General features: G+C 32.6%; 1 protein-coding gene across 1 annotated transcript; it reads right to left on the bottom strand.

The window, feature by feature from the left end:
• Positions 1 to 1908: 1908 nt before the first annotated feature.
• Positions 1909 to 7678, bottom strand: LOC132759712 (alkylglycerol monooxygenase-like). Its single transcript, XM_060751534.1, has 10 exons — positions 7480 to 7678; positions 6914 to 7041; positions 6300 to 6451; positions 5619 to 5722; positions 5303 to 5398; positions 4327 to 4459; positions 3837 to 3916; positions 3093 to 3227; positions 2539 to 2655; positions 1909 to 2010 (listed from the first exon to the last, which is right to left on the bottom strand). Exons 1-10 carry the CDS (start codon positions 7594 to 7596, stop codon positions 1909 to 1911), a joined length of 1164 nt encoding a protein of 387 aa, XP_060607517.1. The 5' UTR covers positions 7597 to 7678.
• Between the last annotated feature and the right edge of the window lie 4628 nt (positions 7679 to 12306).

The following is a 12306-nucleotide window of genomic DNA, read 5'->3' as shown; positions in this document are numbered from 1 at the left end:
TATGAGACAAAAATCAACAAGATAATGATACATGTACTTCACAGAACGCAGCCCTCTTCTGCCGTCACAATTTCCTGTCATATTCATGTCATATTTCATTAATCACAATATCATATAGAGGTAGACCAAGTTTATACATTATTATTTATATAAAATACTTTTTATATTTCCTGCATTTATTTTACATAATTGATCAAATTGTATTTGAGACTTGGCCAATTAAAAACAAATCAATACTACATAAATATAAACACATCACATTTTATTTTATTTATTCTATTGCACTTTCTTTGTCTGGGCTTCCTTATGCCAGACTTCTTCTTTGGCATTTCCCGCCTGTACAATTTGGGCTATCCACACGGCAATGGAGAAGGCAAAACACCACTGGAACCCGTACATAAACCATGGCCTATATCCGTTCTCACCATACAGGCCAAGTTTACATCCGACCATTTCACCAACCAAAAACAAAACGCATCTTGTTAGTTCATAGAAGTTTGCTGACTTGCTTTAAAATGAAAATATATTAAAAGGTTTTAATATAATTAATATTGTCACAGAAAATTCATATAACTTGACAACAAAACAATATTAATTCTAAATGAATATTGCAACTAGAATTAAAGATAATAAGAATATGCGTTAATGTATTTCGCGCAATTTTTCCAGAAGTGCAGACACCTTTATCAATTCATTCAACTAGAAAATAAACATGTAAGTACACATATTTAAAAAGGAGACAGAGTAATTTACAAAACAGTTGAAAATGTGAAATGCATGATTAAATCATTCGACTGCTGATACGCGCAAGCATTGAAAGCGCTACCGAAAAGATTTGAGTTTGTTATTTTTTCACAAAGACTCCTTTTCCTTTTAATGAATCAAAGGGCTGCAAGCTCTGTGGTATTTTCTGATCTTTGCAATCTAAATCGTACTGTTTATATATCTGTATGTGTTTTCCTGTGTAAGTTTATTTTTATGTACTATAATTCATCTTGCAGGGCACCAGAGTTTGATCACAGGAACTTGACATTTAATAAATAGATCACAAAATATGCGTGTATTAGTGATATAGCCCTTATCTCTATGTTTTTAATATAGATATAAGGGCTATATCACTAATACACGCATATTTTGTGATTCTATTGATTAAATGTCAAGTTCCTGTTGTTTGATACATACGGAATTTTGCATAACTAGAGTTGCATCAAAAAAATCATTTATGTTCATTTTTTATGATAGCCACACTTTATCCTTGCATATCATGGCTATTTCCTTAACAAAGACACTAAAAAAAGAATTAAAAAAGATGTTGACTCGACTGGGATTTGAACTCCAGACCTCTCACACATTAAACGAGCGCGTTACCACTGCACCACGGAGAAGTTTTTAAAACAAAGGCTGAATAAAATCAAGTCATTGTAAATTTAGAATTTCCATTGCATTTCGGGTTTTTAAAGCCGCACAGGATGAATAAAATCAAGTCATTCTAAATTAGAATTTCCGTTTCATTTCGGGTAAGGGTAATTTCGAGGTATTTTGTTCAGGAAAAACCTGTTGTTTAAAATTGAAGTAAATAATTTAGCAAAATCTTCTCGCCCAAACAGTCCAATTACATGTAGAAACTATATATTCAACTACTCGGCAGTCAGATTTATTTGTGTAGTATTCGGTAATCGACATCGCTAAAAATAGCATTTTCATTAATAAAAATCATATTCATCCGCGTAATTTATGAGTGTGCATTTATTGACAATTCTATAAGCCAACGATACTTTTAAAGTTTGAATGTGTAGTAATTTGTTGGACACTTGTAACAAAAAAATGTGTTTTCTTTTAAATTGCTGGTTTTTAAGTAGTTTTGAGTGAGAACTACTTTGCGTTGTTAGGTATGTACGGAAATTTTTTCTAAATTGAAAATTCAAACCTGTCGTCGAACAAACGGCCAAAACATGTAAGGTTGTAGAAACAGTACACCAGAAATATCAGAACAGACGTCTGTGATAAAGTCTGCAAGAACAACAACAGAAAGCTGTATTTTTTACTTTACATTTGTACTCAGCAGCACTAACTCTTTTTTATTTATTGATAATAAAGGTTTTATATTGTAACTCACGCAGTTTAAGGAACATGAATTCAAAGATTTTACAAAGTTGTAACAATGTGACAAACGACTAAACTATTACGTTCCAAATAATGCAAGGACAAGAGAGCGAATTAAAGGGGGGCAACTTAATCAAAACTGTTGCTATATCCAACAAACAAATTTATGCACAATTAAAATATTACATATTTGAGCCGTGTCACGACAAAACCAACATAATGGGTTTGCGACAAGCATGGATCCAGACCAGCCTGCGCATCCGCGCAGTCTGATCAGGATCCATGCTGTTCGCTGTCAGTTTCTCTACTTGTAATAGGGTTTGTAAAAAATCCTGATCAGACTGCGCGTATGCGCAGGCTGGTCTGGATCCATGCTGGTCGCAAACGCACTATGTTGATTTTGTCATGACGCGGCTCATTTTAAGTTATACATACAGCTCGTCTTGCCATTAACTCTTGATAAGCAATGGAAAACAATAGGAAATGAATAAACACATAAACTGACTTCCATTGTGGCAACTGCACAGAATATCTTTTAACCGGTTTCTCGATCTAAAATGTACATGGAAATATCTCATATACCTTTCACTATATGTATATCATTTCAATTAAAGGTATAATGCTATATTTCATGAAGGAATTCTATAAGAATTTTAAGCAGTAAAATTATGTGGTTTCCATAATCTTATTATTGATTCTTGAAAAGTTGTACAATATAAAGTGTCTGTTATTAAACCCACGAGACTATTGTATGTTAACTGATCAAAATGTTCCGAAACAAAATATAATGCTGATATTTAAAGTAGGAAAATGTTAAGCAATGATTCCGTGCATGGGCCATTCCATTTTAAGGAAAGTTACACCCATATCATATTATTTCAAAGTTACTATTCATTTTAATATAACAATTGAAACCATTTATACATTCTTGTTTTAACAATGACAAAAATAAAATATTAAACCGAACAGAGAAAAAGTTATAATATTACCTTTGGTATATCATTTATATCCCCTGTTCTAGGTTTGCCAGGAAGCCAGCCAGGTCCGTACAGGAAATTCTTTACCCAATTTGTAACGCCTTTCATATCTAATGCTCTACCAAGAAGGTACTTTAGATAGCCGAACTTGAAAAATGATATATAAATACAGTTCAATACATTTTGAAATAGTTCCGATATAAAAACAACTACAAGACATATTGGTTGTTTTGTCTACGATAGCAGTGAACTGGCGATGATTGTTGCCAGAAAGTAGTTTCAAATATACACAATGTTGCACTTTTTCATTATCCCTCATGTACAGATTCAATCAAACCGAGTCTGCAATTTTCATGCAATTTTGTTGTGATTAATGCTTTTGGGGATCACTCTTTCTACAGATTTATTTCTTTTCATCTCGTACTAGTTCAAATTACTATTGACACATTGCATGTAGTGAAAATGCAAAATAGAAATAAGGGCAATCATCTTGTAATCACTTATTTACAATACTTTTATGGTCAATGGAGCTAACAATAAATATGAAATGAAATGAAAACTTTGCCTTTAGTTATTGATATGGCATATCAAGAGCCAAACAAAGAAGTTGTTTTCAAATCACTAGTCCAATCGTTAGCCTTGAATAATTTTCAAAGTGTACTAAAAAGTTATGCTGATGATCTAAGTACTGATAAAGTATAAACGTCACAAGTGGGGTAAAGTACAGACTTATGAAGTATTTGAATATTAAAATACCTGAACAGTAAATGGTTCAAATGAATTGAGAGGATGAGTTAGTCCATATGCTACTTCTTCTGACTCAGCTGCAAATGTTCCTGTAAGTAATATTAATATTGATAGTATGATATGTGGACTAAATGTTATTACACTAACATTACACTATTTTAGTTACATCTGATTTCTAACAAGGGATGTTAAAGTCAATCACCAAAGGTTAACTGAAATGAGGTATTAATATTAATTCTTGACAGTTACTTATAAGTCAACAAGAACTACGTTTTGGTGATATGCATCACCATCCAAAATACTTAAGTTCTTTCGGAAAGATTCTTACATAAATTGTAAGAGCTTAAAACAAGGAAGACTTTGATGGTCCGTCTAATGCATCAGGTAGGAGACTAAAATATGACAACTCTACATACGCCATGGAAACAACTTATTAAAAAGACCTTTGAGCAATTTGTAATTACATATAGAAAGAGAAGTGAAATAAATGTACATGTACCAAATAATCTGTCCCAAATAATGAGAGTACCGGCGTAGTTTTTGTCAATACAATAAGGGTTTCTTCCATGATGTACACGGTGATGGCTCGGTGTGTTGAATATATATTCTAAAGGTCCTAGACTTTTCACATACTGAAATTAAAATATAGAACCAAACTATAAAACGAACATGATTTATCAAAATTCAGAAAGTAAGGGACGAAAGAACTAATTTTGTAATTTGGAAAGGATATGTAATTAGCTAAAACGCAACACAAACCCCCAAAAAACTCTTTCTATGCCCTTCAAAGAAATGATAATGGTCCATATGGTTGAATGTCTTCTTTAATTAAACAAAAATCGACTTGAATACATATTTAATATCATTCAGTGAATTAATGAATACAAGATTTATAGGTCACCTTTCAGCAGATAATTACATTTAAGGACATGAATGGAGACATGTCTGGGCTTCATACTATCAATGCTTGAAAGAGCTATTGGACCCTCATTTAGCATAGAATGCACATACAATGTCTTATTTAACTTACTTCGAGACATAAATGTTTGATCTTTTCATTGGAGAATATTTTCTGCAAGGGGTATAAATATTTTTTACTTGATAGTATCTATGATCAAAGAAAACATCACATTAAAGATAAAAAAATCGGAGAACTTCTTACAGTAAGATGACATTATCACAGATTTTAGAATAATGTGTTTTTGATCGAGTTGTATGTTATAGGGATATAACTTCAAATTATAGGAATATAGCTATAAGTTTAAGGGATATAGTTTTAAGTTATAGGGATATAGTTTCAAGTTATAGGGATAAAATCGTATGTAGCTTTCTGACTTTTAGTATTAGAGAACTAGATCTAAGACTTTCCTTTATGTATAATTTCAGGCACTAGCGGGTATCTTGATAAAACATCGACCTTCCGCATGATAACTGGATTTATTTCTCTAAACTGTCAATATGTAACTTAATTTTACCTGGGTATGTATCCAAAATTGGTATAGAATGTTTAGCTCTTGATGTGCCAGGAACACAGCTGGGGGAACAAATAGAGCCATTGGTAGATAAAACACCTGTAAAAGTACAAAACAATTGTGAGTTATGATTGTAAATAACACCATAATTATATCAAGCTTAAAATCACTTCAAAATCAAAATACTTTTGATGCTGTAAGTTGTTTTGTTCTTCTCAAATTTAATCAGTTAATGAAAAAAATCTTATTATAATCATTATCACCATGTTCAAAGCATTCTATTAATTGCATCAATTGGACTAGGAGAAAGTCATCTTACCCATGATGTGTAAACTTGCAACCAAGACTGTCTGAGGGCCGTAGAAAAATTATAATCCTCCGAACTGTGGTGTGTTTGATGGAAAGACCACATAATATTCACCTCTGAAATAAATACAAAAAGTATGTGAATAATATTACTGATAAATGTTAAAATCCCTACAAGTTGTGTTTCATCTAAGTTAAGTCATGTCATGTTAAGTTTAAAAAGCAATGTTGTGTAATGTGTTTAAGTGCTTAATGTAAAATACTATGAGTTTTTTTTAACTAACACCTTGGGTACAATATTGAATTCTATCGACCAATGTCAGAAAAACCGCTAGCCAACTCCAATATAGGTGTTGCAGCTGTGTATAAGTCCAAAAAATCAGTATGGTTCTCCAAAATGTATAGTGAACTCTTTTATTTCATACCACCAGCCCTTCAGGAGAAACACATTAATTAAATCAAAGAAAACAATTAAAAAATCAACAAACAGTGTATTCCATCACAAATACAGTAACTGCAAGTATAGCATGAATTTGATACTTATGGACTCGGAATTAGAAACGAGACTACATCGATAAGATTATATCCAATAATGATTTACATTGCAACATCACGTGTTGCAAATGCTAGAAATCAATAGGTTACATTTTAAAAGGTATGGAAACAACAACAACAAAAAACGTTTATCCATTACCATGAGCAAATCTGTGGAACCAGTAGTAGGCCATGTCCACTCCCAGGAAGGTAAACCACCAAACCCAGGGGCTCTCCCAGGGTAACTCTTTGATACAGTAGTGATCGTAAACCCAGGAGTAGCCTGCTATTGTAATAGATCGAGTAATAAGTCTGAAACAGAAACATAACGTTTTTATAATATATATATTTTTTTTATAATTGTTTTTATATATTATTTCTTTTTGGTTGTTCTCTTTTTTTTTGGGGGGGGGGGGGGCATTGTTCGGTAATTACGTCGAACCACACGAGAAAGATCATATGGTGACTTTCAAGCTTTACTGACGGAGGCAGACCTAAGATTTCCCTCCGTACAATATAAATTAGGCACACCACAACTATCTGCTTGGTCATACATTTCTTTTCCTGTTGGTGCATTTCTTTAAACTTTCATCAACATTGATTTATTCATCTAGCAAGTTATAATTCCTTCAACTGTTATTATTGTTTTTTGCTTTTTTCTTCTAGTCAAAATGATTCACTGAAAAAAATATTACACTCTTGTGCTTATTATGATGAGTAAATTTCAATAAAGAATTAGCACATATACACACGAATATCACAAACTTTACTTACAAAGGTAATCGAGAAAACATTCCAGCGCTAAGTGAAGTGAAAGCATCATTCATTCTAACCTTTTTGTCTTGTTTTAATATCGAAATCACCGTCTCAATGGCCATAAACACAAAGAAAAATGGCGTAGCCTGAATGTAGATAGGAGTCATAAATTATATTGTCGGAGAATACAATACAGTTGAATATATACTGTGATGTAATTCGAGAGGAGCGTTGATCTAGTGGTAAAGGTATCTGCCTCTCATATCAGGGATCATAGGTCCGAACCCTACTTGGGTCACGACTATGATTCCTCATATGGCACAACCTCTTGTAAGTTCCAGGAAGTAAACTTAAAAGTAATTGATATAAAGTACTTGTTACGGAATAGAGCTAAAATAAATGTTTAAACTAATGTTATTTAATAAAAATTTCAAGCTAAAACAGAAAGAATATTTTTATACATATATAAGCTTTTAATATTAATAAACAAAGTATAGTCCAATAAACGAATCTTAGAGTGTACTAAATGAATTAGTGACGAATAAAATCGAGTACGAATCGTTAAATAAACACTGTAAACAAACCTCATTTATGTACTTTGGCACTTCTTCCGGTGTTCTAAACGTAGTCTCATTCGGGGACACAACATAAAACAACCTCCTCATGCCCGTAACAAAATCAACTTTGTTTAAATTCGACATTTTCACAAAACTTTACAAACGAAGGAGTAAATTATACGTTATAAAACTAAAGGGTTATAAAAAGGTCAAATATGATAACGAAAGTTATCTGTACACATGCGCAACTATTTAACAAAGAGCGCGCTATTTAAAAGATTTACAAACGCTAAGTCTACGCTTACTGGTGCACGTTAACATTTTAAATCTATACTAATTTTAGAGACTGACGAAAAGGTAAAGACTGAATGTTGAATTTTGTTGAAGATAAATATGATAATGTTTACAACATTGATATATAAAATAATAGTGACTTAAGATCTAAATGACCGAAACGGATGCATGAATAGCGCGAGCACCACTAAATGAAAATTGCTTAGACATTAAGAACGCACCAAAATCCCTTTAAAGATCCTGTATGTTGTAGGTTGTTACCACACTTAAGTGAAATTTTATATATGTATATAATTATGCTTATAAAACAATTTTCAAACATCGAAGAATATGTAAAATACATACTGCAAATATTTTTCCATATTATATGTAATCATTAAAATATATGCATTCATTTTTTATTGAAAAATTTGACTAAGGTTTTATAGAAAATAAATTTCTAATTACCTCCCTTTATTGACATGAAATGTTAAATTCGGTAATATCTTTATAAATAATGCTTTTTGGAACTTACAATATCAATAAATCTTAATTTGAGCATCTTATTTATTATATAAAACCATAAAAACTGTGTTACAGGATCCTTAAAACTTTGCTTAAATAACAAGTTATGTATAGCCTTTTCATTTGTTGTATTGTATTCTATTTAAGCCGGTGCTAACGGGCATGAGAATGTTTTCTTTAATGAACAGACTCACTTAAACTTTGTATCATTGCACTTGAACAGATCTTCTCTTTTCGAGGGTTAATGGATATACATTTAACAAAAATAAATAATTGATAATCCGTTAGTCGAGTAAAAAATACCAGAATTGAACTGCATTTGCAACATTTTCAATTTTGCCGTTTTATACGTTCTTAAGTGATTCTCTTTCTATCTATTTTTATATAAAAATTTGATCTCCTATAAAGTTGAGCTAATTCAATTCTTTACAGCCCATGTGACCTCATTTTTAAACATGGTTTAGATGTCTAAGGGGGAGGGGGCCTAAATACCAACCGATTTCCTTTCATACTATTTCAATCTAGATTTCGAAAATAAATACTATCATTGTAAATTTGTGAAATAGTCGTGTAAATTTTTAAACAAAAAGCTCACAATTTCAGTAAGTATATACGAGTATATTATGTATTAACGTAAAATTTTTATTATCGAATGTGTCTTTCAAGTTTAAACTTTAAATTCATGCCTCCAGATGCGCCAAAATATTTCAAGAAAGTTAATTTGAGAAAAATGTACTAAGATTTTAAGAAAAAGATTACAGATTCAAGTAGTAATTTACATATTATGTGCAATAAATGACTGAAGTATTTATCACCATATTTTTAACTGTGTGACTAACACAGAAACGGCTATTTTTGCTTATTTTGGCTTCTTTTTGGGGGAATTTTCGTAGATTGTAAGTGCCGTTCGCAATGAGATCTATTTACAATATTGTACTTTTAAATACATGTACATTTTTTTTTAATTTTCATGAAATTTCGGCATGAATATGGAGACATGCTATTTGAATCTAAGAAAGACGCCCCATTGCCAATGGCTCGACAAATATTTAAACATGAATCATGTTATGCATTTTGCCAATAGGTAGTGTTAGCATTGAATCTATATTTAATTTTCTATTCTTGATATTAACCGTATTCAAATATTTCCATCCAATAGATTTGTCATATGCGTGAAATCGACTTTCATTCGAATGTTTAACAAAAAAATAGGAAACAGTTAAAAGGTTTATACAAGAGCAAAACAGTCACCATATTTTTTCACAATTACTGAAAAATCAGCTGAAAACTATCGTTCAAACAAACTCAAATATATATTTGCATGGTTAGTTGCGTGCCACAGTTTGCTTTAAGGATATGATTAAAGCATAAACTTAAGTGCTTATTTCTTAAGAGTTACACACAAAAGCTGGTAGAATCAAATACTTTTTGTATCTTTCTGTATATAGATCTACTAATTTGATTAGTCAAACTACATTGACATAATACAATTATATAAGGCTGTGTAACACCGCACTTTGGGGTCAAACGCACTTTGGGGTCCGACCCCAAAGTGCGTTAAACTTCGCACCGCACTTTGGGGTCAAACGCACTTTGGGGTCAAAATCGAGAAATTGACCCCAAAGTGCGTTAATATGCTACATAGCAACGCACTTTGGGTTCCAGAGGTCTAAAGGTGTAATCTGAATTCTGCTTAAATACTGAGAACTGACTTATTTTCGATCTTCGACATTGAAATATTTGAGGTGGAGTTCAAGATGGCGGTCAATACTTTGATGATGCTTAAGTGATAAAAGTTTCATTAATTTTACCACTTAAAATATCCAATAATAATAATAATTTGTTCATATAACAAAATTACGGTGGCATAAAAGTGGCATTTGCATTTATTTTTATTTAAGTTTTGCATACATATTTTTATTTAAGTTTTGCATACATATTTTTTTTCAGTTTTGCATTCATATTTTTTTTTTGAGCTTTGCATTCATATTTTATTAAAGTTTTTCGTACATTTTTTATTTTGGTTTTTCGTACATATTTTAGCCAATCAAAACAGCCTTCACATCTCATAACAGCCCATAGTTGAGTATAAAACTAGCACAGTAGTTTGGTCATATTTCGGCCCATTTTTTGGAATCGGCCCAGTCGTTTTTGGCCGCGCAAGTCTGGTTTCGGCCGACCTTTTTCGGCCCATTTTTTAAATCATATGTATTTAATATAATTAGTGTATTTTTTTAAATTATTATCTACTATTATATTAGTGTCTATTTGGAAAGGGCTGTTGATTGGTGAATGAATATGCACCACTCAACCCCACCCCCTGAGTATAGCGGGGGGAGGGGCATTGACTTTAAACCAAGCCGACCACTGGTAAAATCTTCGCCCTGCGGGGGATATTCAGATAATAACATTCCTGCCTTATGCCCCGGAACAGCGCAGACATCACACGATTCTTTTTTAACCCGCACTCCCCCGGGGGCAAGGGAGGTGGTTACAAATGACTGGTGTATTACAATAATGCACAATAAAAGATCTAAATAGGTCCTTATATTCCACTGATTTAGAAAAAAAAATATATATATATATATATACATGTATATACATGTACATGTATATATCAGAGACATAGACTTCCATATAAAACATGTAAACTACTTATCACTATAACAGTACTGTACTCATCATTGTCAAAAAGCAACAGATGAAAAAGATGGTTCAAGTAATTGGCCAATGTGTATTTTTTTGATAATATAAAATAACATCCAAATTAAAAAGCTGAAGAAAAACAAATAAAAGCATAATGGGCCTTTAAAATGTTATTTTTAAACCTCGGGGAGATCGATACCCCACAATCCCCTCTATACCCCCAGTGAGAATTTTATACCCCGGTCACATATTCACGGAAAACACCCACGGAAGAGCCACGGATGAATTCCGGCATCGTCCGTAGCTACCCGTACTGGTCAGTAGCTCTCCGTATTGTAACCGTAATCAATCGTAGTAGTCCTTGTATATCCGTAGCCATCCTTGACAATTTTTGAACATGCACAAAAATTTGCTACGGAAAAATCAACCATAGCGTATCCCTATTAGTCCGTATTAAACCGTACTGATACACACTGGTCCGTACGAAAACCGTACTAGTCTGTACTGATTCGTAGGCCCCAACTTGTCAAGGATTTCCACGGTTTGGTACGGAGAACTACGTATTTGTACGGTTACCCTACGTATAAGCTACGGTTTTAATACGGATTAATACGGCATTGTCACGGAAAGCCACGATTGTCATACGTTGTACTACGGAGAGGCAGGGATTAGCACGGTCTTATACGGTTTATTGCGTTGCATTACGAAACGGTACGGAATGGTACGGTCCATCACTGTGTAGTACGGATAAATTAAGTATCATGTACTTTTTCAAGGGTATAAATAGTTAAAAACAGACATATTTGCGTGAACATTCAATAAACGATAATTGCCATTAAATGGCTGCAACTGTATATTGATATGGCTCAGAATGCGGAGTTAGTGGTAGAGCTGCTTGATGACATGCATAGAGATAAAAAAAAATATGTTAATATCGTACAGCAGTAATTAATAGAATAACATTTTAATGTTACATATTTTACAAAAGAATGGATCGTGAAATTGGAGTAAATATTTACATAAAACGAATTGTCTCATAAGCCTCCGACGCTGGCCTTTTAGTGATAATAATATTTATTAACAAGCTTTTTACATATTCTTAAAACATACACATGCACAATAATTAATGTTATTGTAAAATGAACAGCACATTTTAAAATCAAAAGAGAAGCAGTATTGATCAAGAGAAGACAGAGGAGATGATGGGCTAAAGATAGGCTTTTTCGAAGACCCCTTCATGTTTAGTATGAGGCTCTCATGGACAAACTTCTTGGGGATCCGGCGTCCTTCAAGAAATTGACTATAATCGGACCTGATATGTCTTTGGGGTCGGACGCGATGAGGCCGAATCCTTTCCGCCAAAATCATTGAACTTTGCAATACGTTTTCTATGTGTTCTTTTCTTGTGAG

The sequence above is a fragment of the Ruditapes philippinarum genome, unplaced genomic scaffold, assembly GCF_026571515.1.
Source record: "Ruditapes philippinarum isolate M1 unplaced genomic scaffold, ASM2657151v2 ctg1465_1_1_1_1, whole genome shotgun sequence".
Lineage (NCBI taxonomy): Eukaryota > Metazoa > Mollusca > Bivalvia > Venerida > Veneridae > Ruditapes > Ruditapes philippinarum.
Note: the sequence above shows the minus strand (reverse complement) of the source record. Positions and strands in the feature narration are given on the sequence as shown.

Coding starts and splice junctions, on each gene's coding strand:
- LOC132759712 (XM_060751534.1), bottom strand. CDS start 7,596: ATGTCGAATTTAAACAAAGTTGATTTTGTTACGGGCATGAGGAGGTTG. Junction 6,452..6,913: donor ATGTTTTCTCGATTACCTTT/GTAAGTAAAGTT, acceptor TTTCTGTTTCAG/ACTTATTACTCGATCTATTA. Junction 2,011..2,538: donor AGTTAATGGCAAGACGAGCT/GTATGTATAACT, acceptor TTGTTCTTGCAG/ACTTTATCACAGACGTCTGT.